This window comes from Grampus griseus (genome assembly GCF_964374135.1).
Source record: "Grampus griseus genome assembly, chromosome: 6".
Classification (NCBI taxonomy): Eukaryota; Metazoa; Chordata; class Mammalia; order Artiodactyla; family Delphinidae; genus Grampus; species Grampus griseus.
In genome coordinates, this window is record NC_139000.1 from 34,892,932 (window position 1) to 34,919,373 (window position 26,442).

At 42.3% G+C, this 26,442-nt stretch overlaps 1 protein-coding gene across 2 annotated transcripts in view; it reads right to left on the reverse strand.

Moving 5' to 3' along the window:
• The window catches only part of FRMPD1 (FERM and PDZ domain containing 1), a gene marked incomplete at both ends in the record, with an annotated part of 46,128 nt that overhangs the window by 13,745 nt on the left and 5,941 nt on the right, over positions 1 to 26,442 (reverse strand). For both annotated transcript variants that reach the window (XM_082655820.1, XM_082655819.1), the window contains 6 exons: positions 702 to 827; positions 5,391 to 5,486; positions 9,030 to 9,137; positions 12,744 to 12,789; positions 16,237 to 16,339; positions 17,238 to 17,422. In XM_082655820.1, coding sequence (XP_082511946.1) covers positions 702 to 827; positions 5,391 to 5,486; positions 9,030 to 9,137; positions 12,744 to 12,789; positions 16,237 to 16,339; positions 17,238 to 17,422 — 664 coding nt within the window. The remainder of the gene's footprint in view (positions 1 to 701; positions 828 to 5,390; positions 5,487 to 9,029; positions 9,138 to 12,743; positions 12,790 to 16,236; positions 16,340 to 17,237; positions 17,423 to 26,442) is intronic.

Genomic DNA, 26,442 nt, shown 5'->3' on the forward strand with positions numbered 1-26,442 from the left:
TCTCTCTCTCTCCTGTACCTTACTTCTTTTTCACTTCAATGATCTTAGTGATTTAACTTGATTTCTTTTTCCAATGCTAATGGAACAGAAGTGATGTAAAAACAGGTTTGTAAGCAGCAGTATTAGAACATGAGTGACCACGGTAGGAATTCATCTGCAGTGAAGAATGCTCAGAGCGGCTTTCATGAGCTCGTGCCTTGCTCATGCTGTTTCTCTTCTTAAAAATTATGGAACTGACCTGTGTTTGGCTTTAAAAAGCTAGTATGACAAATCACTGAGTGGCTGAAAGATTGAGTGGTACAGGTGGACTGACTGTGTTAGCCCTGTCCTGCCGTCAAGGACGAGCTCAGAGGGCAAGTCTCACAAAAAGGGCTTAGACACAGCAACAGATGCTTCCCTGACATCTCAAAGGCAGCAGGTTCAGAGGAAGGTCATCAGAATTGGAAGCAAAAGATAGAGCTCTATTGGCTGTGTTACCCTGAGTAAGTCACCTTACTTCTCTAAGCCTCTGTCTCCTTGTCTGCAAAATAGGGGCCTGCCTACCTCATACAAAAACCAGGCTGAGTGAGCTCTGTGCCTTCTGGGCACAAGGAAGTGCATCAAACCTGCAGATGCACTCAGCCCTATACCCAAAGGTTCTGGCTGAGGCGTGCAGCTTGCCCAGCCCAGATCTCCTCACCAGGAGCAGAAGCAGGTGGTACCTGCTGGATGAGCTCCTCCTCGTGCAGCAGGTGCAGCCGTGAGATGTTGTACTGCTCCTCCAGGGCCAGCGCAAAGTACTCCATACTTCGGATCGACAGCTTCTCCTTCACCGTGAGGATGATGTCCTGCGGGCACAGAGGCATAAGGGTCACCGAGGAACAGGCCAGCCCTCACGTTCAGGCACAGAGCAGGGAGGACTCCCTTCACTTTCCCTCTGCTCCTCGGTGCTGCTGGGGAGAGAAAGGCCTACACTGACCGGGTCCACTGCCAACGCAGGCAGCCAAATCTTGACGGGCCGCATGTGGGACTTCTCATTGCCCCTCAAGGTCCTACACCCACCGCTCCCCTTTCCTCAAGGCTCCAGCACCACCCATACGGCCACCCTCTCTTGCTTTACTCGAAAGGCTGAAGCTATCCTTTGGGGGCTTATGCCTCTCTTCAAGGTCTCCAGATTCATCCTCTCTCTGGAGTCTGCATCGTCAACTGCTTACCAGACAGAATCACACAACCTACTCTCTATGTAACTATGGGAAATCAACCTGATGCTCCTGAACCTGTTTCTTCCTATGAAATGGAGGATAAGGATGCCTATTTAGAGGGGCTGATGGGATGACATGATAATTAATACTGTGCCACCACAGTTGCCATGCCACATTTTCCTCATTCACTACAGTGGCCGCTTGTCATCACAAGGTCTTTGCTGCCTCAGGGCATTCACAACGCTGTTCCCTCTGTCAGGCACACTCCTCCCACACTCTTCACAAGGCTGTTTCTTTCTCTTCAGAGAAAACTTCTCTGATCGCTGTATCTAAATGGGATTGCCCCTGTTATTCTCTGTCCCAGGTCCTGTTGATTTCCTTCATCACTACTGGATATGATTTTCTTCAACGACAGCTCTGTTCTCTAGTAATAGATAAGACAGTACAGTAAAGTTAAGTGAGTGGGCTCTAGACCTAGACTTCCACTCACTAGCTGTGTGTCCCTGGATGAAGTGCTTACTCTCTCTATGCCTCAGTGTTTTCATCTCTAAGATGGTCATAATATTCACACCTCTCTCAGGGGTTGTGTGCGGTAAATTAATTTCCCCATATATGGCATTTAGAATCACACCTGGCAGATGGCAAGTGTTCAATACATGCTAGCTGCTGCTATTTGTTTTCTTGCTTATTGTTATTTACGCCGCTAGATGCTAACCTTCCCCAGAATGTGAACCTTGCTTGTCTCGTGCTCCATTATATCCCCAAAGCTTGGCACTCAGTGATGCTCAATAAACTTTCACTCAGTGAATAAATAGTCATCACAGACTCATCATAGACGTCCTGCCAGAATCTCAGATTTAGTAAGTGCCACACCATCAGGTGCTACCTGCTCCTCACAGCTCCCGATTCTGAATCCTCTTCCCACTTGCTCCATCGCCCTCCATAACTGACCAGTGACGAAGTCCTGAAAGGTCTATCTGCTTCTGTAACTCAACATTAATTCAATGCCTACTGTGAGCTGGCCATGATGGAGAGCCCCTCACTGGACTCTGTCCCCTCTCTCCATTCTCCATTTGGCTTGAGTTCACACATTTCTCCTGGCTTTGTTGAGTGGTGCCCTAAGGACCCCACCCCGCCACCCATCTGACCTCCACCTTGCATCTAGAGCAGGGGTTGACAAACCATCACCTGTGGGCCAAATCTGGTCCATGGCTTGTTTTTGTAATTAAAGTTATATGGGAACACAGCCATGCCCATTCTCTACAATGGCAGAGTTGAGTAACCATGACAGAAGCCCCATGGCCTGCAAAACCGAGAATATTATCTGCCTCTTTACAGAACAAGTTTGCTGACCCCTGATCTAGAGAAACTTGTCTAAGCCTTGTACTTCTCATGCTCTCCCTGGCTCACGAATATTCAGTGGTCCCCATGGCCCACTAGCCCAAATCCAGACTCCTTAGCTTAATATTCAAGGCTCTCAAGTATCAGGTGCCAGCCCACTTCTCCCACTTTATCTTCCGCTGCTTCTTCCAATGTACCCTGCTCCCAAGGCCCATATACTTGCCAAACTTTCCCATCACTGGATCTTTTGTTTGTTTGTTTGGGGGTTTTTTTGCGGTACGTGGGCTTCTCAATGTTGTGGCCTCTCCCGTTGCAGAGCACAGGCCCCGGACATGCAGGCTCAGCGGCCATGGCTCACGGGCCCAGCTGCTCCGCGGCATGTGGGAACTTCCCGGACCGGGGCATGAACCCGCATCCCCTGCATCGGCAGGCAGACTCTCAACCACTGCGCCACCAGGGAAGCCCATCACTGGATCTTTATTGGTGTCATTCCACATGCCCGGGAAGCTGTCTTCACCTACCACTCCTGACCCATTCCTGTCCATCTTTCCAAGTCGGCCTCATAGGCCATCACATCCTGGGGGCCTTTCCTTGCCACCCAGCTGGAAGCTCTCTCTTCCTAGAGCCCACACCACACCATTTTCATATCCCGATTTCCTGGTTCTGAGCACACTGTACCCACAACAGTCTCCTTGTGAAATAACCCCAGGTCTCATCTCCTCACCCCAGCCCCACCCCAAGACTCTAGGCTCCCTAAGGGAGTGACCTGGCATAAGTTATTTCTGTATCATCAACAGCTTTGCCGGCACACACAAAAGAGTCACTAAATGTTCACTGGGTCAAATGACATGTTATTTTCCTTGATTTAGAGAAAGAGGTTTTCTAAGGTAAGAAATTTGCTTCTCTTGATAAGGCAGTGGGGAAGAGAAGTCACTGATGAACTGACAATGGTTTTTCCCTTTTTTACCCATTTGGGGATTTGTTTACATACCCCCCTCTTTCTCTGTCATAAAGAGCTAAAAGACTTGCTTTTCAAAAATTTGGCTACTACAGGGAAGTAAAATTAACCAGTATTATACCAGCTAACTCCTTGCCCATTTCGCCAACTCCATCTGTCATCTTGGCTTTAATTCCCCTGTGGTGTGTGTAAGTCATCTCAAAGTCTTTTTGGCCACCAAAGGGGGACTCACTTTAAATAAAGCATCCCCTCCATTCCAATGCACTTTGCTCAAAGATGACAGAAGTAGACACCTTGTCTAATGCATTTGCACAACTTTCATGCAGAATGGCAGCGTGGCCACCTCCAGTGCAGGGTTCAGAGACAACAGACCAAGTTGGAAGCCAGCTAGGAGCTAGCTGACCTTGACAAGTTTGGGATCTCTTGGGCCAGTGTTCTCATCTGAAAAGTAGGTTAATAATTGTCACTTTACAAGGTTACTGGGGGCATTGAGTGAGACAGTGCACGAGGAAGTACCCAGGGAAGTGCCAGACATGTAGTGAACACTGAACAAATCCATTCCCCCCTCCCTTCTTCCATTGGGTTTGAGCTTCCCAGGGTCAGACAGGCTTTCTCCAGCTTCTCCTCAGTCACACCAAGATAAGAACGGGATAGAGCATTTGGGGCAGCCCTAGGAACTGCCAAAGGGAGGTGCCAGGGAACACTGGTGTGTGTGCGTGCATTGAGTATGCACGTGTGCACTCAAGTGCGTGTGCGTGTGCGTGTGTGTGCGTGTATCTTGGCTACTGTCCGGTACCTATAGCTGCACTTGCCCACCTGAACCTGCTCTTCCCCCGGTATCAGAAGAGCTGGGCTCGGTGTTGACTCTTACACGATTTTTAATGTTTGAACAACTCCTTTCTTTGCTTCTTCCCTGGTGCCTCCCTCTAACACTATTTGCTTCCTTGTTCAGAAACTATAGTGCCATCCCTTATTGTCTATGGATAAAATCCAAACTCCGTTGCCTGCCATTCGAGGCTGTCCCCAGCCAGCCTGTGCCGTCTCCCACTCCTCCCATGAGAAAATGGCCTGTGTTCCAGTCCTGTGGGATGGTTTACTGCTTCCTGGGCAATGCTTGTCTTACTGGCTCTCTGCCTTAGTTCATGGGACTTCTTCAGATTGATGTGCATCCTCTAACTCCTCAAAAACCCTGTCCCCACCTGTGCTTGTTGAAGTCTTAGAAACCCTTCAAAGCTCGGCTCAGGTCCAGCTTCCTTGCAAAGCCTTCTCTGACGTCCTGACAGGACAGAACATGGTCAGATAGAAAGATGGTGCTCTTTCCCTTGCATGCTGGGCACTTCCTTGTCCCTCTCCCTACAGCCCTTACTTCGTCCTGCCCTGGACTACTGCGAGTTCCAAGAATGTCCATCTTCCCTCAACTAGACTGCAGGCTCCTGGGAGACAGAGACCACTTTCTACCTCGTTCTGTACCACCTGCCTCAGAGTATCTCCTCTGGGGGAACTTGTTAAATGAAAGTCAAACTGACTTCCATCCAGAATAGAATTCACAGGGGCCTGGACCTGCCCGCACACCTTGCCTGGGATTTTAGCGACTCTAGTCTTTTGGGTAGCAGGTGGAGTCCCATACAAGAGGCAGGGAATCCCAGTGGCTAAGGGTGAAAGCTTATGAGTTGTATTGGGTACTTCATCTCTCTGAGCCCTGATTTCCTCCCCTGCAAGACGGTGATTAAAATACCAGCTTGCTGGGTGTTTGTGCAACTAAATGAGATAACACAGTGCTTGGCTTACTGCAGGTGGTCAGACCATGGTGGTTGTGAGATCACCAAGGTAGCTGCCTGGCAAGCTGCCCCCGGGGTCCTGGGAGCCAGCAAATTCTCACTGGGAAAGAGATTCAAGTTTATTCCAAATACCTTCACAGTCGTGTGTGCCTCAAACTTGAAAGCTTTGGTCTGTCCATTCTCCAAGTACACCTTGAGCACGTTGGGCATACACAGCAGAGAATTACCCTGGAAAACACAAGAGTAGTGTTGAAACTGTCCCTTCCTGTCCCTGGGTGTGACAGATCCTCAGCTTCCCTGGCCCTGCCTGGTGAAGAGAGCAGGATTTTCCCCAACCTCCTCACCACGTTGTAGATTGATTCTTGACATTTGGAGATTTGTCCAATGGATGAGGTCTATGCCACACAGATACAGGCATGCTTTGTTCCAGGGATAGCCACTAGAACTGGAAGACGGTGAAGAGTGAGCCCTGCCACGAGCATACTGACAGCACTGTGTGAGCCTGTACGATGTCACGCGGCCATCAGCTGACACTTCACTGCTGGTTGCCGCCCTTATGGGATGCAATTTGGCAAGTCAGGTGACAAGCATGCACATCGTCTCAGATGGGCCTTTCTGAGATTCTTGCACTGTGCCTTGCGGGGTTGGGTGAAATGGGGGGTAGGTTGCTCCCTCAGAGCCCCCTCAACATTTTACTATTTCATTCCCTACAGTAAAGCAACACCAAAGGGCAGAGGGCTGCTCTCCGTCTCTACTCATCCCAACCATCACTCCGGATTTATGAGAACAACTGCCCCCAATTCTAATCTCTGCAAAGAGTTTGGTTACAAAGCCCACCTGGGTTAGAAGCTTACCATCTTTTTTCAAAAACCTGACAGCCTTTTTCAGATGAGAAGTTTGTATCTCCTAAATATAAGGCCACTTGTATCGTTTAAGCAAGACTCACATTCATCACTCTACATAACTTTTTTTTTTAAACCACAGTACTTTTATGGAAGAAAAAGGAATATGGTCATATCCCAGTGCCATTTCACACTCAGTCAGGGATGAGGGATTTCACATCGCGCATGTTGTCATCTCACTACTCTGGTTTAGGGTATTTAGAAATCTTAATCTTTGGAATTCCCAAGTATGACATGCTTTCCTTGATACTTTATTATTTGTGATTTACCAAAAAATACATCCATAACATCATCACATAACTAAGGCTTTTCTCTAAGGCTTCTTCCAATTTTTATCTATACCTGTAAATAGCTTTTAGAGAGCCGCACTAATAGAACATGCACGATTCTATGTGCATTTTTACTCAACACATATACACTTCTTCATGTGGGTTTAATGTTTATAATTTTAATGGACTTATAAAGAGTCTGTTGAGTTGAAATATCAGAATTTCTTTAACCATTCCTCTGCCCTAGACATTTAACATTTTTTCAAATTTTTTGCAATTTATCTATCAGTAAAACAGATATCTTTAACTACATGGATTTTTGCATTTAAATTATGTTATAGACTTAAATTAATGAGAATGTGGTCCTTGGCCCACTTTTATGGCATTCATTAAGTTTTGTTTTCTTCTACTCCCAGAGATTAAATCAATTTACAAAGCCACCGATTAGTACATGAGTGTAGCTACTTTCTTGGCATCAGGGCTTACATTTTTCTTTATTTGTGCTCATTTACTAAGTACGAAGTAGCAGTTCTTAATATTTTCCTTTGCATTTCTTTAACGGTTAGCAAAGTTAAGCATATTTGAAGTGTTGGTTTCCTTAAGTCAGACAGAGAAAGATAATACTGTATGATATCACTTATATGTGGAATCTAAAAAATAAAACAAACTAGTGAATATAACAAAAAAGAAACAGACTCACAGATATAGAGAATAAACTAGAGGTTACCACTAGGGAGGGGGTGGAGGGGCAAGGTAGGGGTAGGGAATTAAGAGGTACCAACTACTATGTATAAAATGAATAAGCTACAAAGATATATTGATCAGCACAGGGAATATAGCCAAAATTTTATAATAACTATAAATGGAGTATATAACCTTTAAAGATTGTGAATCAGAATGTTGAAACTTGAAACTTATATTGTATATCAACTATACCTCAATAATAAAAAACCCCCAAACCCCCAAATGTTGGTTTCCTATTTCAGATCCTTCTAGGGTCTTAGTATGTTTCAAGGGAGAAAGTTTAGCAACTGATTTTATCATCTTTGAAATACTTGAGAGGATGAAAATGCAGGTCACAATGATGAATTCTCGCTGGTTTGGCTGTCTCTGCCTCACGTGGCTGATACAGAGACTCATTACCCTGAGCTGCAAGTCTCCCCAGGGGATCTGGTTCACAACTGCAGAACCCTTATTCTCTACCTGTTCTGTTAGTTGGTTCTAGCTTCTACTTCTCTTTACTATGTACTACTCTTTTTTTTTTTTTTTTTTTTGCGGTACGCGGGCCTCTCACTGTTGTGGCCTCTCCCACTGCGGAGCACAGGCTCCGGACGCGCAGGCTAAGCGGCCATGGCTCACGGGCTCAGCCGCTCCGCAGCATGTGGGATCCTCCCGGACCGGGGCACGAACCCGTGTCCCCTGCATCAGCAGGTGGACTCTCAACCACTGCGCCACCAGGGAAGCCCTACTATGTACTACTCTTCAAAACACACGTTGAATCAAAATTCAATTTGCTGAAGAGGTTTGATCCATTTTCACAAACATGGACACACAGAGACTCAAATATTTCAGACTGACAGGATCTCAGGTCTTTTCTGATTAATACATTAGGCCTCCCACTAGACCTTCCTGAACAAATCCACCTTTTACTCTGAGGTCTAACTGAAGGTGGAGTCTGTTAAGCAGCAGGACAAGAAGAAAATAAGGGCTCTCCAGATGTGAACCAGATCGCCTGAATCTGGTGTTACAATGGCCGTGACTCCCCATGCACTGGTCTCTATGCTAAGAAAACCAGATAAGGACAAGCTCTGATTTGAAAGTTTCAAAATCTATTATTGATCACTGAATTCAGAATGGTAATGGTTACAGGCCATCAGGTGGAAAATATTTAAATTATGAATATATGAGTCTTTAACAGTCCACATTGAAAACATCAAACTCTAGCCAACATTTTCCCTTTACAAACTTGTCTTCTGAACCCTCATATCCAACCACACCAATCCTGGGTATTCCCATATCAAAAAGGACTAGACAGCATATCACAGTGGAAAACAGAAGAACTGAAGTCACACAGACCTGTGCTCCTGTATTTCTAGCTATGTGATCTCAGAGGTTAATTCTCTTAACCTCTCTAATCCTCTGCTTCCTCTTTTGTTAAAATACCTCCCATGCAGGGTATGGTGATGACTAAGGATTATGTACCCAAAATTCATGCAGTAGAGGTTCAATAGATGATGGGCTGTTTAAAAAAACCAAAGCCACCCCCCTCCCCCGGCCCCCATCACTACTATCAATATATCACCTTCAGAGGGAATACCAAGTTTGAAGATTTAGAATGAGAAATGAACAATTGGAATCTGTTGAAATTTCAAGGGCAGAAAAATGGAGTCACAGAATGACAGAGCCACACCCAGTGCGTCTCTCCCTGTCCACCGTTTGCAGGTGCCTCACTAAGGGGGCACAGAGCCTCAAGCAAGCCCTCTGCACTCCCTCTGCATCCCCTCCATGCTGCAGATTCCAGAGTCCTCAGGAGATACATGCCAGGAGGCAGCTCACCCACTTCATGAAGAGTCATTTCAACCTCCTGACCAGTGACGCACCTGGCTGTGTCCGCTGACGAGCACTTCCTCTGCAAAGTGCACCTTCACGGGGTTGGTCTTCAGCCTGGCTCGCTTCTCCTCCGTTAGGAAGGAGGACTTGGGGACTCCCTGCAAAACATTAACACGACACACTTTAGAAAAATGTGGGACTTTCGTAAAAGCCATGTACATCTTCTCGTTTCTTAAAAACAAAAGCAAAAGCTTGACAGCTGTTGAGAATTCAATTAAAATCCACAGAGAAGGACGACATCCCATTAGAGATCTCTTTTCATAAAATTTAGGGATCTCAACCCAATGTTCTTATGTGTCTGAGGACAGCTCAAGATTCAATACAGTGGCCAAAGGCTGTGGTATGATGAAGACAAAGAGAACTGGCCTGTGAGCAAAGAAACCTGAATTCCAACCCAACTTCAGCTACTCAACAGTTCTGAGAACTACCTCAAACACAAATTGTTATGGAAGAAAACCAGTTGTGTGTATGTGTGTGTATGTGTGTGTGTGTGTGTGTGTGTGTGTGTGCACACGTGTGTGTGTGTGTGTGCCCACGTGTGTGTATGTGTGTATGTGTGTGTGTACACACTCCTTTCTTTGGCCTTCAGTCTTCTCTTCTGCACAGTATGGGAACTGGACCAGGAGGCAGAAACAGCATAATTCTAATGAGCACGGGTTCTGGAGTCTAACTACCTGAAAAAAGCCCAGCTCTACTGATTTCTGCATGTGAGACCATGTGCCTGTGAGGCTATGGTGTCCTCATCTGTAAAAGGGGGATAACCAATATATCTACCTTGCAGGATTCTCTTTTGGCACAAATTAAATAAGACATTAAATATTAGTATTAATATTATAATAAATAATATAATTAATAGAAATACAGATCTATACAATTAAACCAAAACATATTTTAATCATAAAATTCTGTGTCCTAGAGAAGCAGTAATTAGTATTCCAACTTAGGATTTTATAATTCCTAATCAATTTCAAATCATTTGAGGACTCTAAGAATCCCCTTGGAGAAAGATGAGCATTCTTGCTGAAGTAAAATATGTATGATCATTTGTCTTATGATCATATAACTTCTGGTGAGAGGCCCGAGTGGGCTAGACAATATTCAGGGCGTTTCTCAGGGGCACAGGGGCCATCACCTGGGCTAATATCAGCTTTCCCTGCAGGATTTCCAAAGTACAGTATTCATACTCCTCTTTTCTTGGCAACCTCATAGGAATCTTAGGAATGGTACTGGAACATGTTAATTTTCCTCTCCCTATACTTTTTATTTTTTAAAAGGAGGCAGCTATATGCTGCTTCCCTCTCTCCTTACTTAACAAGTGCTATCTTTTGCTATCACTCTTGGAAATAGAGTAGGAAAAGAACTACCTAATTAAGATTAAGATGTTCTCCACTGAGACGATAATCAGCTAAATGCAAAGAATCTCTCAACACCTGCATGATCATTTATAGCGATTAGCTTTCAGTATACTGTTTTTTTATGCATTGGTTTCACACTATTTCACAGGTAAATTCTTCTATTTAGAATAGAAGAATCTCCATTTATCTGTGCATAAAACACTTGGTCTTTCATATTTATGGCAAACATCCTAGTCCTATTTAGGTGGGGTTTTTTTCCTGTTCTACTTCTAAGAAACAAACAAACAAAAAATAACACTTCAAATAAGGAGAGGAGGCAACAATTTCTTTGCTTTTTAGTGTTATGGAGTTTTTGGACCACAGAAATTTAATTTTTTCCACATAATGAAATAGCTGTTTGTTCCACTGTACCTTCTCCCACTCCCTAAATGCTTAGGAATTCTTTCTGCAACTTACGACCGAATAGACACCCATCCATATTGTTGACATTTTTACGGTTTGTTTTTTATATTTAAGTCTTTAACATCAAATGGTGCGAGATATGTCCCAGTACAATTTCTTGAATAATCATCTTTTCTCCCACTGATTTGGGATGCCATATTTATCATATACTTAATTCTTATACTGGTATCTATTCTTGGACTTTCTATTTGATTAGATTGATATATCCAACATTTCATCAAAATCACACTGTTTTAATTACTGCAGCTTTATTAGTTTTAAAATCTAGTATTTCAAGGCCATCATTATTCCTTTTAAAAAAGATTTTCTTGATAAGTCTCACCTTGATATACTTTGTCAAAATCCAAATAAAAGTCCCACAGGGAGTCTGAATTTTCCTTAAGCATATACATTAACATGAGAAAATCTGACATATTAGTAGTCTTCCCATCAAGGAACATAATATGTAACTCCTTTTATATTAAAGAAAAATTTTACTTCCTTCAGTATTATTCTAGTTTCCTTCATGTAAGGCCCACATATTTCTTTTCCCTAAAGTTCTCCTTTTTTTTTTATTTTTCCCTGTAAAGAACTAGCCCTTGGATTTATCAACTTTCCAATTTTTTCTGTTTTCCAAAGCATCATTTAGATTTAAATTTTTATCATTTTCTTTAATCTGCTTTATGCTTGTTTTATTAGTTTTTTCTTCCTACTTCTTGCACTGAATATTTACTTAACCTGTTTTCTTGTTAAATAATAAAATCACTTTTAAGGTTATGAATGTTACTCTGAGTATAGCTTCAACTGTATATAAGTTCTAAGAAGTAGAGTTCTAAATTTTAATTATTTTCTATCTAGTCTATAATGGTAATTTTTGCTTTTCCATTTGATTCTGTCTTTACTTAGGAGATTGCATTTTTATTCCAAATGACTGGGTGGTTTTAATTAAGTTTTTTTTTTTTTTTTTTTTTGTGGTACACGGGCCTCTCACTGTTGTGGCCTCTGCCGTTGCGGAGCACAGGCTCCGGACGCTCAGGCTCAGCGGCCATGGCTCACGGGCCCAGCCGCTCCGCGGCATGTGGGATCTTTCCGGACCGGGGCACAAACCCATGTCTCCTGCATCGGCAGGCGGACTCTCAACCACTGCGCCACCAGGGAAGCCCCTTAATTAAGTTTTTGATAGCTATCAATTTGTGTTTTATTATATTCTGGAAAAGAGACTTATACAGTTGTTTCTTTGGGGAATTTAGTTTTTTTGGTGGTCTGGTATGTGGTCACTTGGATTAGATTATTAAATGCATTATTAAAATTCTCTATGCCCCTATTTATTTTCTTGTCTATTTGTGGCCAAGGCTAAGAGGTATGTACTAAAGTTTCAAAATGAGAATTTTCTGTCAACTTTTCCTCCTTGGTAGTTTTCTCTTACAATCTGATTATATACTTTCTCCTGTATCACATATAAAGGACCACTAGGCTTACAGTGGTTTAGGATGGCTGGTGCCTTTCTGTGCATCATCTGTGCCACACCTTGCCTTGAGGCCGATAAAACACGTTCACATTCAACACCTTGTTGGGTCCTCAGAACAACCCATTAGATAGACAAGGCAGTTACTGTCCTCATCTCTGTTTTACAAAAATCAAAACTGAAACTAAATGACTGCTCCACAGTGATATCACTCAGACCTGTCTTGAAACTCCTAGTTTGGTACCCTTGTCATCCCACTCTGCATAATCACAGGTCTGTCTCCTTAGCTGGACCATGAGTTCTTGAAGCCTGGACCCACATCTGTGTCCTCCACAATACTGGCACACAGGCTGTTTATTCTACGGGGGATATTCTGCTGGGGGTACAGGGTCTTGGGGCCAAGAAGGGTGAAACTAACACACAAGACATAAAAAGAGATATACCGATGTGCAGCGAACAACTGTGATTGAAAGAGAATCTTCAGCTTCCCTGAAAAAAAAGAATAAAGGTAAAAAAAGTCATCATTCTGGGTGATACACGTGTGTGTGTGCGTGTGTGTATGTGTGTTAGGGTCAAAAAGACTGGTAGGATTACAAAGCAGCCTCTCTTGCCTCAGCTTCTTTGGCTCAGCAAAATTGAGGACACTGAGAAAGCAGTGATCTGTGAAGGAACTTAAGCTGTCCCAGATACCACTGCTACCTTAAGAAAATCTTCAGATACTTCCCTCTACCATCTAGTCCATACCTACAGCCACTAAATTAAGTCACTTATCTTTCTTTCTTTTTTTAAATTTTATTTTATTTTTGGCTGCATTGGGTCTTTGTTGCTGTGTGTGGGCTTTCTCTAGTTGCAGTGAGCGGGGGCTACTCTTCGTTGCGGTGTGTGGGCTTCTCATTGCAGTGGCTTTTCTTGTTGCAGAGCACAGGCTCTAGGCGCGCAGGCTTCAGTAGTTGTGGCACATGGGCTCAGTGGTTGTGGCATGCGGGCTCAGTGGCTTTGGCACAGGGGCTTAGTTGCTCCGCGGCACGTGGGATCTTCCTTCACCAGGGATCAAACCCGCGTCCCCTGCATTGGCAGGCAGATTCTTAACCACTGCACCACCAGGGAAGTCCCCACTTATCCTTCATTTAGTCTATATGATGGAAAACTCATCCGGTTGCTATGACCACTAGCTAGGTTTACATCCAGAAAAAATTTTTAAGAGAAAACAGAGCACTAACACAGATAACTTAGGTTGCTATTTCAGAAAACTGGCTAAACATTCATGAAATAGAATAAATGAATGTGGATAACACTGATCAGATAAAAGCCAACAAGTTTATGGTGTTTGGGCACACAAGTTTGGCGGGTTCAATCATTTAATCAAATACTAGACATTTTTGTTTTGTTATAATCTCTTAGGTTCCAAAAGTGATCAAATCAACCAGATAAGTGCCAAACTTCCACTTTGCATTAGAGGACAGAACTGAAAAATCAATTCATATTTTCCTTTATCTCTGCCATTGCTAGAGAAGCAGTTTGCAAAATAATTTCATTTGATTTCTTGCAATATGAACATTTAGGCCAGCTGCTGCCAGTGTGTTACTTCCTCTAACAGATAAACTCAACCTGAGGTTTCTAAGTGCCTGGGGATTGCCTCTTTTCCATTTTATATAAGAACAGGTCTTTTTCAAGAGAATTCACAACAAACCAACGTCCAAGTACTCTCAAAAGGACAGTTTGGCCTCACAGATAATCGGAGGAATCAGAGAGATTTTGTTGGGTTTTTGTTTGCTTGGGTTTTTACTTTTATAAATGGCAATGACACTGGGAATTAAGCTAAAAAAGTAAGCAGTTCCGGGATTCCCACACAAGGCATGTAGCTGAGAGTGCAGATGCAAGCATACATCAGGTCACATCCCTGCTCACAAGTCTTCAGTGGCTCAGTCTTCCAGGAGGAGAATAACCCCTGAACTCGCTGTATCAGCACCAAGACCCTCCATCATCCGGGCCTCACTTACCAGAACTTTTCTCTAGGTATCCAGTGCCTTAGACAAACTGAACCGCTCAGTATCCCTACTCCCCAGCCAGTCACTCCTCCTTGTCACTCTGCATGGATCACCCTTCACCTCCATCTTTGTAGCCCAAATTCTACCCAGCATTAAAGGTAGAACTTGGCCAGCCGAAATACTTCTGTACTCTTCTCTGTTTTGTCAAACCACAACTTCCCCGCAAGTCGGAGGAATCTCCAGCGTTTACAGCCCCTTTCCCCTGCTTCTCTTGAGACACTGTCTGCCCTCAATCTTAGCAGGGTATATACGAGCTGTCTCTGTACTACCATCCTGTAAGTGTCTGGGGAGTGGAGCCCCTTTGCCCCCAGGGTTCCTTGCCCATTGAACAGATCAGGGTTCAATGTTACCTAAACATTCAAATTTTGGTCTACTGTTTTAAATTGTGAACACTTTTGTTTATTAGTCAGAGTTTGATCTAGCCTGGCAGAGATATTAGTAGCAGTGAAAATCTAAAATTCATTTGCTGGAATGGAGAAATTCTTTGAGAAAACCACCCAGTAACTGGGAATGCAAACTTCATGATTTCCATAACCATATTTCATTTTTTAAAATGAAATAATCAGGGCTTCCCTGGTGACGCAGTGGTTGAGAATCCGCCTGCCGATGCAGGGGACACGGGTTCGTGCCCTGGTCCGGGAAGATCCCACATGCCGCGGAGCGGCTGGGCCCGTGAGCCATGGCCGCTGAGCCTGCGTGTCCTGAGGCTGTGCTCCGCAACGGGAGAGGCCACAACAGTAAGAGGCCCGCGTACTGCAAACACACACACACACACACACACACACACACACACACAAAGAAATAATCAAATCCTTTCCTGGCTGCCCCATCCACTCACCTTATTCCCTAGCAATCTTGAAGCAATATTGGGCGTGGCTGAGAGGATTCTATTTTCTACACTATGATGGATTCTCTGTAAATCTTATGTTTCTCCACAGCGAGATTGTGGACTTCCTGAGGGTGGAGACTGCATCCTGCATTTTCATTTTCTCTTTCTCTGACTTTGTTATTGTTGCCGGTTATTCAGTGTGTGCTGCACATGATAGGCCCTCAGAAATGAAAACCACCACTCACAAAAAGGCACAGACTAAAGTACAAACTTGAAGTATCTTCAAGCTGGCTTTCCTCTAACTCTATTTCTCGTTTCCCTTTATTTATATTAAAGTCATTAAAACAGTGTTGGGTGAAAGTTTGAAAAGACAAAGGACTGCACGTGCCTATAGAACATCTGTCAGGCCTCCTCACTCCTGTCACTCACTTCCTCTGTCTTAAAACCAGGGTCGCCAACTGTCAGTGCCAACCACATTCACTCATTCCACTGAGCACCCACTGTGTGCCTGGTCTTAAGGAGATCATGGTCAAAGCAGAAATTGAGACATTTACAAAAATCACCAGGACACCAGGTAGAAGTTGGCAGGTGCCATACCGATGGAACTACGTATGCCTACAGGCTGCACCAAGAACATTTAGGAAGAGATGTTAAAAGGGTTAAAGAACAATAAGCAGACTTAGTGTCAATTTAGTCTAATTTTGGGCATATGTTACAACAACCCTATACATCCTAAAGGGGTAGGGCCTATGTATTATTCATAATTACATTCCCCGCAGCGCCTAGCACAGTGTTTTGGGCATTGCAGGGGGTTGATAAATAGAGCACCCTGTGCCTCCCCATCACTTCTGTAGGCAGGTGAAAGAGGGCAGATAGTAACCGAGACGGAATTCTAAAACAAGGCTGTTATTGCTGCTTTAAAGGAGCCTGCACTTTACTTAAATCCCAGGGATATCAGTTATGCCCTTTCTGTCTCCCACCCTTGCTCTATAATAATCTGTGCAATATATATAATAATATATATAATAATTCTGTGGATGATGGAAGACAATTTAGTACCTCAGAATATCGACCGCTCGTTCACAGGAAAGGTCTTCAGCAGGCTCGTTGTTCATCTGGAGGATCTGATCACCAGGGAAAAGCTTGCCATAAGCAGAGCTTCCTGTTGAAGAGAAAAGAAGTAACTGATGTTCATGCCAGGAGAGCCCAGACCCCACGTGTCACAGCAGCTCACCTGAATGGCAGCCTGATCCAGTCCCCAGGGCACTGGCTCACCCACACCCCTGGCCAGACTTGGGCTCACATGGATTTCAGTTTTCCTGTTTACAAAGCATGGATAACGTACCTACCATTCATCACCTTCAAGGGATGTTAGGAGACTGTCCAGGGAAAGAAGACTAGCAGAAACTCCCTGAATCAACAGAGCTGGCCAGCCAATCTACTACATTCATTGCTAAAGAACTCTGGTGTGTGTGTGTGTGTGTGTGTGTGTGTGTGTGTGTGTGTGTGTGTGTGTGTGTGTGTGTGTGTGTGTGTGTGTGTGTGTAAATTCAAATTATTAGATTTAAACTAGTCCCAGATCTCACATCAACACATAGCTGAAGTATGACAAAAAACACTACACATTCCCAGCCTGCTCATCTTCACCCTGATACAGCCTATATTTTACAGACTCAAGTGAAAACAAATCAATAATTTCTATTACTGTCTGCCCAGAAACTCTCCCCAGCTCAGAGCATGTAGGGTTCAGAGAGGACGGCTGGTCCCAATACTGTCACTGCCCCTGAGACTGGCCAGGGGGCCACGGGTGGGCAAATCCCTGCCTGAGGCCAGTGGACCTGGGGTGCAGATCAGCAAGTACACTTGGAGCTCCTCCCTCCCAGCACCACAGGAAGGTGCAAAGCCCTAGACAGAATTAGGTCGAAATTAGATGTGCCCTGTCTAGCTTTCTGGGGTAGCATTTTCTACATTATGTTATAGCACAGAGAGATGGGAAGAGAACGAGGGATATTTCTCCCCAAGAAGCCAAAATCCTTTCTTGTTTCCCAGTCATCCCCTACCTGCTGTGACGGCCACCACTGTGAGGGGAAGGGTCTCAGAAATGTGAAATCCATAGTCCTGGAGGAGATCATCTTTGTCTATTTTTACTGTGTGTTTCACAGGGATGATGGTCTGGGTTGGGATCACAGGGATGATGGTCTGGGTTGGGATCCCAGGGGGTCCATCAGCTGCAGCATCTTTAGCCCTGGAAGAGAAGGAGTATGTAAAAAAGACAGAGAGGGGAGTCTAGTTGGTCGCCACAAACCAGGTCAGCCCTAGGCATTCTGGAGGAGGAAGATGCAGAGCTAAGTGGATACCAACTCTCCTCTTGAGAGAGAGACGACACAAATGCCAGTAGATAAGACAGCGGGACATAGCACCGTGCTCTAAAAGAGAGGTCATGAAGTGCTGTGGGTACTCAGAGAAGAGGTAGAGCAGTTTTAACTTTGTGGGCTAGAGGAGAAGGAATCAGGGAAGCATTTGCTACCTAGAAGAGGTGGCATCTGAGAGATGTCGAGGGTATATCTACACAGCCCAAATCCTGGCACACACAAGATATTCAGTAACTGCTGCTGAGTGGATGGATGCGTAGATGCATGGATGGGTAGGTGGATGGATTCATGGATGGACGCATGGATGGATGGGTGGGTGGATGGATGGATGGGTGGGTGGATGGATGGACGGACAGGCATTCCAGGCAGGGGGCACTGCTTCAGCAGAGGTACAGAAGAGGAAAAACATGGACTGTGAATAGGAACAAGGAATTGCTCAGTTTAGATGTCTAATGATGATTAATTTTTATAGGTGAGTTGTTTCTTTGGTGATTTTTTTCTTTTTTGCTTTATAATGAACGTTGCTTCCCCTTCAACTTTGTAACTGTGAGGATTCCAGTATAAAATCCCAGATATTGCAGACTCCCTCTATATTAATTGTTAAAAACATGTATGTTCTCTATATATCTAAAAGCAGGTAAGTTGAAAGTTATATTTTCTATCTTTCAATACCACAAAGCGAATTTATGAGCTATTTTTCATTTGTCTGTGGCAAGTGATTTTTTTCCTTCTAAGAGTCAGTGGTTCTTTCTGAGGAAAGTCAAATAGTGATGGGATAAGGTATTTATTGTCATTATAAAAAAACAACAGAAATGTGGAGGAGTAACAGCTCCCTCGGGGCTCTGCAGCTAAGGTTCATCATTTATTCTCATCTATTTACCAAACACTGTCAGGAACTCTGCCCAATGCAATAGGACCTCGGTTATCTGAAAATCACCTCTCTGTCATTTATAATAATCTCAAGTTTCAACAAGGACCAGGAAATATTAAAAAACTGCTTCGTGGAACCAAAATGCAGGTGACAAGTCCAAGCCTTATTACGCACATTATCCATCAAGGAGCTCTCTTAGGAGCGAGGAGAGGATTTCTCCTAGGTGAGCATATGGGTAATACTGAGAATTGTTAGAAGACAGACTTAACAAGAGGAAAGAAACAGAAAACTCTGATAATTTATACTGAATAAAACCCATAGGTATTCCTGATTTTTTTTTAAAAAAGAAAACTTTAAAGCTCTGAAAGGACCTTTCTAAGTAAAATAAATAATATAGTGCACTGAAAGGCAAAAATCAACATCTGCAGTCCTTTGAAAAAGCAACAGGAAGGACACCCTAGACACTACTCCTATTTAATGTGGCAGGAGAAATGCCTGGAATACTTATCAGAGAAGGAAAAATGATAAGAGGAATAATAGCGTACCTTTTTTTTCCTAAGCAGTTGATGATCTACACCTAGAAAATGAATTCACAAAGAGAATTGCTAGTGCTTAAAAAATAGGTTTAGTGGAGTTGCAGGATAAACACATAAAACACAGCCACAAAAAGCATCCAACAATTCATTAAAAACAGAGTAGCTGAATGTGTATTAGGCGCTAGGCATTCTTAATAAGCTGATGCAATAAAGGAAGACACAAGTAAAACTGAGGCTGGATTCCTGGTTGGGAAGATTACATATTGAAAAATGAAAGTAAGTACTGAACGAAAATATAAATTTGATGGAATACTGGTTAAAAATCCTTCCAAATTAAAAAAAAAACTTGATAAATTGATGACAGTAATAGTAGCAGTAACAACAACAACGATAATCATTTGTAACATTTATTGAACACTAACTATGTACCAAGGAGTGATCTAACTTGTTTTCATGGCTCATTTGACCCTTACAACACACTTGTGACGTAGGTATGATTATTATCCCTATTTTATAGATAAGAAGACTGAATCTTGCTTTGAGAAACTTTAACCTGCTTAAAGTCACATAGCTGGGGAGGGAGTTTCAAACTGGGGCTACTTTCTTCAAAGGCACTGCAGCACAGCTGTATAATGCAAACCACATTTGTAAATGTAACTTTTCTAATAGCCACCTGAAAATGGGGGAAGAAATGAAAAAGAAACAAGTGATTTTTAATATATTTTTATTTAACCCAATATATCCAAAATCCTATCATTTCAACATGTAATCAATAAAAAAATTATTGATGAGCTATTCTGCACCCTTTTTTTCATATTATGTCTTCAAAATTCAGCATGTATTTTATACTTACAAAGCATGTCAACTTGGATGCTATATTTTCAGCAGAAATTCTCAGATTTCATAAAATTTACAGTTAAAAAGTAAATTTTCAGGCCCAAGTTCTTCCGAACATACTTAAAAGTTTTCCAATAACTGAATGATCAGTCTTTACATTTAAATTAATTAAAATCAAATAAAATTAAGTATTTAATCTCTCACTCATACTAGCCACGTTTTAAGGGCTTAATAGCCATCTCTGGATAATGGCAACCATATTGGACAGCACAGATCTAGAGCCTATGACAATGTATGAAAAATATACGAGACTCTCATATACAAAAAGAAAATTTCTAACTTCAAAATTGTATTAACAGATGTTAGAGCAAATACCTTAAAAGGTACTTTATGTCAATTTGTCAAATCTTATATAGTTATATAAAATATTTATTGTGAGATGTGGGTACCTTTTAATGTAGAGTGGGTCTCCAAAATATGAGAAAACTTGAAGCCTAGAAGCCTTAAAAGAGTTGTGCTTCGGGGCTTCCCTGGTGGCGCAGTGGTTGAGAGTGCGCCTGCCGATGCAGGGGACGCGGGTTCGTGCCCCGGTCCGCGAAGATCCCACATGCCACGGAGAGGCTGGGACTGTGAGACATGGCCGCTGAGCCTGCGCGTCCGGAGCCTGTGCTCCGCAACGCGAGAGGCCACAACAGTGAGAGGCCCGCGTACCGCAAAAAAAAAAAAAAAAAGAGTTGTGCTTCAACCTAGATTATTTGACCTGGGAGCCTGGGCTCTTGAACACTAAATACTGCTGCAAGAATGAGGGTAAACAAGATGTGCAAGCACACACTCACGTGTGGGTACACTTGGGTGTGCATACACCCACCTTCCTCTCTTCTATAGATCACAATCTTAATCTGCTCCTATCAGACAGAGGCGATGATCAAAACTGCATGGCGTGGTCTTCACCAATGAAACGGAATAGAAACTTTAGAAAATCTTTTAAAATATTAGGTGGCTAGCCAGAAATAACTCAACATGGTGACATAATCACCACACTGCAGTACTAAACACCATACGAAGTATTACATTTCAAAAAGGTCAAAAGAGAGAATTATAAAAACTAGAAATAAATATGGACAGTTTATGCCAGCTTCTGGAGAGGAGACACATTTTTAAGGATTAGAAAATTAGAGACAGGCATAAGATATAAGATGGATGGTTTGAATGTGAACTTCAATAGCTAATACATAAATACAAATAAATAAAAGATTAGATAACAGAATAGGACACAAGGAGAAATATTAAATGATAAAAGTTTATAACTTCATCTTGTACACAAAAACTAACTCAAAATGAATCACAGACCTAAATACAAGAGCTAAAACTATACAACTCTTAGGAGAAAATATAGGAATAAATCTTTGTGACCTTGGTGTCATATTAGACATGCACAAGTAACAAATGAAAACATAGATAAACTGAACTTCTTCAAAATTAAAAACTCTTCTGCTTCAAAGGACACCACTCTGGACTTCCCTGGTGGTGCAGTGGTTTAGAATCCACCTGCCAATGCAGGGGACTCAGGTTCGAGCCCTGGACTGGGAAGATCCCACATGCCGTGGAGCAACTAAGCCCATGCGCCACAACTACTGACCCTGTGCTCTAGAGCCCATGAGCCACAACTACTGAGCCCGCATACCACAACTACTGACCCTGTGCTCTAGAGCCCATGAGCCACAACTACTGAGCCCGCATACCACAACTACTGAAGCCCGCACGCCTAGAGCCCATGCTCCACAAAAGAAGCCACCGCAATGAAGAGTAGCCCTCCCTCGCCACAACTAGAGAAAGCCCACATGCAGCAACAAAGACCCAACGCAGCCAAAAATAAATAAATAAATAATTTTATTTTTTAAAAAAAGGACACCACTGAGAAAGTGAAAAGACAACCCACAAAATGGGAGAAAATATTTGCAAATCATATATCTAATAAGGACCTTGCATCTAGAATACATAAAGAATTCTTATAATACACTTAAACAAAAAAGACAAATAACCCAAATAAAAATTGGGCAAATAATTTGAATAGACATTTCTCCAAAGAAAACATACAAACAGCCAATGAGCACAAGAAGAGATCATTAGCCATTATGGTAACATAAATCAAAACCACAGTGACATAACACTTTATATCCACTAGGATGGCTATAATCAAAAAGATAGGTCAAGTGTTGGCTAAGGTGGAGAAAATGAAACCCTCATACAGTCTTGTAGTTCCTCAAAAGACTAAACATTGAGTACCATATGACCCAGCAATTCCACTCCTAGGTATATACCCAAGAAAACTGAAAGCATCATGTCCACACAAAACTTGCACGCAAATGGTCACAGCAACATTATTCATAATAGCTCCAAAGTGGAAACAACCCAAGTGTACATCAACTAATGAAATGACAAAGACAATATTCCATACTAGACTATCATTCAGCAATAAAAAGGAATGAAATACTGATATATACTATAACATGGATAAACCTTGAACACATTATGCTAAGTGAAGGAAGTCAGCCACAAAAGACTACAAATTGTATGATTCCATTCATGTGATATGTCCAGAATAGGTAAATCTATAGAGACAGAAAGTAGATTAGTGATTGCCTAGGGCTGGGGAAGGAGGGTTTTGAAAGGAAATGGAGAGTGACTACTAATACGTATGGAGTTTCTTTTTGGGGTGATGAAAATCTTCAAAATTCATTGTGGTGATGGCTGTACATCCTTGTGAATACACTAAAAACCAGTGACTTGTACATTTTAAGTGGGTGAACTGCATGGCATGTAAATTATATCTAAATAGAACTGTTGAAAATAAGTAAGTCAATTAAAAAAATAAAATCCTAGAGGGAAAAAGCTTACAATAAAAATATATGCAGAATGGGCATAAATACATGCAGTAAATACCCAGATTTCACGTGCTCAAAGCAAGTGAATTGACAACTTGCACATGAAGAAATAAAAGCTGGTAAATAACAGAAAATGTACAACCTTAGTCATTGAAGAAGCACAACTGAAAGGACTACAGAGAACTATTACATGTCTACTAAAGCACCAAATATGAATAAAAATAATAAAGCCCAACATGTGTGGGCCCTGGTATTTAAGGTTGACTGTATAAATTGGCTATTCAATCTCTCTGGAAAATAATCAGGGAAATTATAATATGAATTTAAAATTTGATCATTTTCTTTGATCTTCTGTTACCATTTTGACTGACATTCCTCAAAGTAATAACTGCCCTCCCCCCAAATAAAATATTATTTGCACTAGACTATGAATTCCTAGAAGATAAGGGTGACTTTTATTCATCTCTGTGTTCCCTGTGCCATAAAGTCCTAGAACAGAGTATGAACTCAAAAGACCCTAGCTCTTGAATATTCAAAAATATTTACCATAGCTTTATTTAGAATAGTGGAAAAACTTCAAACCACCCAACAGAGAACAGATAAATCAAGCACAGCAAGGAATTGCCCCAAGACTCTACATCAATGAAGTACCACAAGCCTGTGAATCTTAGACATACGTGGAAACACAGCTTAGAAAACACCCTTCCAGAGCATCTTCTAAACTGTGGTTCAAACCCCCTTCCTAAGGGAGAGATCAAATTATTCTGTCCCCACAGCTCCCCATCACCCACAGGATAAAAGTTAAACTCCTCAACCTTACTCTCATGTTCCTTTGTCTTTAAGTCTCAGGCCCTGGCCAACATTCCCTACCCACTCTCCTTCCCAGGCCATCACTCCAGCCTAATCTTACCTGCTGCACCAGTTTTGCATCTGGGCCTCAGTTCATGCAGCTACCTCACAGGAAAATGTGAGGCCAATCAAAGCCCAGCTCAAATGCTGCCTCTTCCAAAATGCCTTCTCTGATTTCCCAGCTAGACACAAGTTCTCTCAGCTCTGAGCTCTTCTGGCCTAGAGCACCTCAACTTCAGTGATAACTGATCCCATATATCATCACCCCGAATAGACTGTAAATTCTCAGGATGCAGGAACCACTTTTTACCCACCTCTGTATTTCTCACCGTACCGAGTGAAGAACTTTGCCCACAGAAAGCATCTGTGCTTATTAGGTGAATACATGAGCAAAATACTATATAGAGAGAGCATGATGCAAAATAGTACCTCTAATATGATTAGCAAAGGTGGAAATGTATATTTAACCACTAATAAATAGCAGACAATTTGAATGTGACAGAGTTCAGTGTTTGTCCTTTGTTTGTTTAATTTGAAATATAGCTCAGCCCTATGACAATCGTCCTAATCAAGACCCATCTTTTCCATGTCCCAGAGCTCAGTAAATGGTATCAGGACGAGGCTCAGTTGCTCAAGCCAGACTCCTGGGAGTCATCTTTGACTTTACCCTCCTCTCACCCCTAATATCCTATCCGTCAGTACTACAAAAGATCTCCAAGATGTCCACTTATCTCTATATCTCCATGACCACCATTCTATTTCAGGACCCTGTTACCTGTCTTGAAGAAGATTGCTGTAACAGTCTCCTAGCTGGTCTCCCCACTTTTCATTCTTATCTCACCTGAATGATTCTCCATCCAGCAACCAGACTGATATTATAAATGCAAACCTGCTCGTATATCTGCCCTGACTAAATGGCCTAATCCAAAATCCTTAATATGGCTTAATACAGCGCCTGCCCACCACTGAAGCCTCTACAATGAAGCCATTTGTTCTCTCGATATTTTTGTTCCAGCCAGACTAGTATCCTTGGAGTTCCTCAAATACACAAGGTCTTCCCTCTGCCTAGAATACCCCCAACCCCTAACATAACACTCTTTAGAGATTTCTCAAAACACCCAACCATACACTATCTGCCCAGCTCCTACTCGATCTTCTGGTTTTGGCAGAAATATTCCTCTCCCTCTGCTGAACCTGTACACCGAACCTGTACATCCCTTTTTGAAACACACATCACCTTTGAAATGACCAGTGTGAAGTCTCTTGTCCTTTCTAGACAACAGCTCATATGGCAAAACCGTGTCTCTCTTGCCCCATGTGCTGAACTCAATGCTAGGCATAGAACACGGCTTAATAAATGTATGGAGACCAAAAGAAAACCACCGACCTTACCATATTTAGAACAGAATCCATTTTGATGCTTTTCAAGTGGGTAGGCTTCATTTATCTGACTTTTGCATTTGGAATGGTGTGCTCCTCAACAATGGTAGACAAATGAAGCCCCGCTGTGCTGGCTGATCCCTGGATGGCATCAGGAACTTTGGCCCAAAGTCTGTTTTTTGACATTTTCCCCAAAGGCCACATTTCAGCTTTTGTTTGGAAAGGGATTGCTTAAGAACAGGACCAAACCGTGGCCTCTCCTCACAAAGAATGTTCAATATTTGACAGAGAACTGAAGGAAATGATCTCTGTAGCAAAATTTCCTCCTCTGAAGAACCTTATAAATATCAAACTAAGCACCGACAATCCAAAAACCTATGTCTGATGCCTCTGTAATGGTTTCAAATCATAAATCTGAGGTCATTGCTGCGATTTCACTTTGGAACAGCATAAGACCTGGCGACACTAATAGAATTCCTGTCAGATAACTGGATCAAGCCTAAGGTAGAACTAGAAAAAACATGTAAAATTTATCATGAAAATAGCCTCGTGTAGACTAATTCTGTATTTTATGGGTCATAAGTTCATACTGAGCTGATCAATAATGCTGAGAAGAAAAAATAACAGAGATAGATTAGGTTTCAAATATTCTCTGGCTTTTTATCTGCTCTCTAATAGGTTGGAAAATATATTTTGCCCCTATCTTGTAACAACAAAGAATTCACCTTTGAGTTCCAGCAGGATGTGAAGAAACTACTTTGAATCTATGGTTAAACACTGTATTATGTTCAGCTTGAGTGATTTTCAAAGCTAACATCTGGTATAAGCTGGCTTTTTAATCCAAAGTTTATTCAAAGAAAGAAGAAATAGAAGTAGCAGCTTGTACCAGAAAGAAATTTATCATGTAGTCATAATCATAGGACTATGCTTGTGGCTGTGGAAGTTTCTAGGGGACCACTGAATGTACATATTGTGAGTATAGTGCAAAGGCCTACAGTTGAGAGGAGGAGAAATTATTCCACTGTTACTTTAAAAAGGAGGTTCAGGAGACAATGGCAACCCTGCAGATGCAGCACAGGAGCCTTCTAACCTGTTCTGTTCGAGCCTTTCTGCTTTTGCCCATGGGTCAAAGAGCAATAAAAAATTGGTACCTGAAATGGTCTTTCTACATCATTAGGAGTATTATAAAGGTCAAAGATACCATCCCTATAATTAGTAAACAGACTATGGTTATAATGAACAAGTAAATTTGTAAAGAGTGCAAAACCAATAGCCAGGGCTCTGATACCATGATGCCATGATGCATGTGTGTGTGCGTGTGTGCATATGTATGAATATGTATGCCTGTGTGTACATGTGGGTGTGTGCACATGTGCGCAAACATGTGCATGTGTGTTCACTAGTATTAAGATTCAAGATGAATTGAAGGAAAGAAATCTTTTTAAACCCTGAGGGTAAAACCAAGCACCAAGAAGAAGGCATCAAATCCATCAAGCTCTTTATTATTTTTAAGTCTTGCTCTATAAAACTATTTC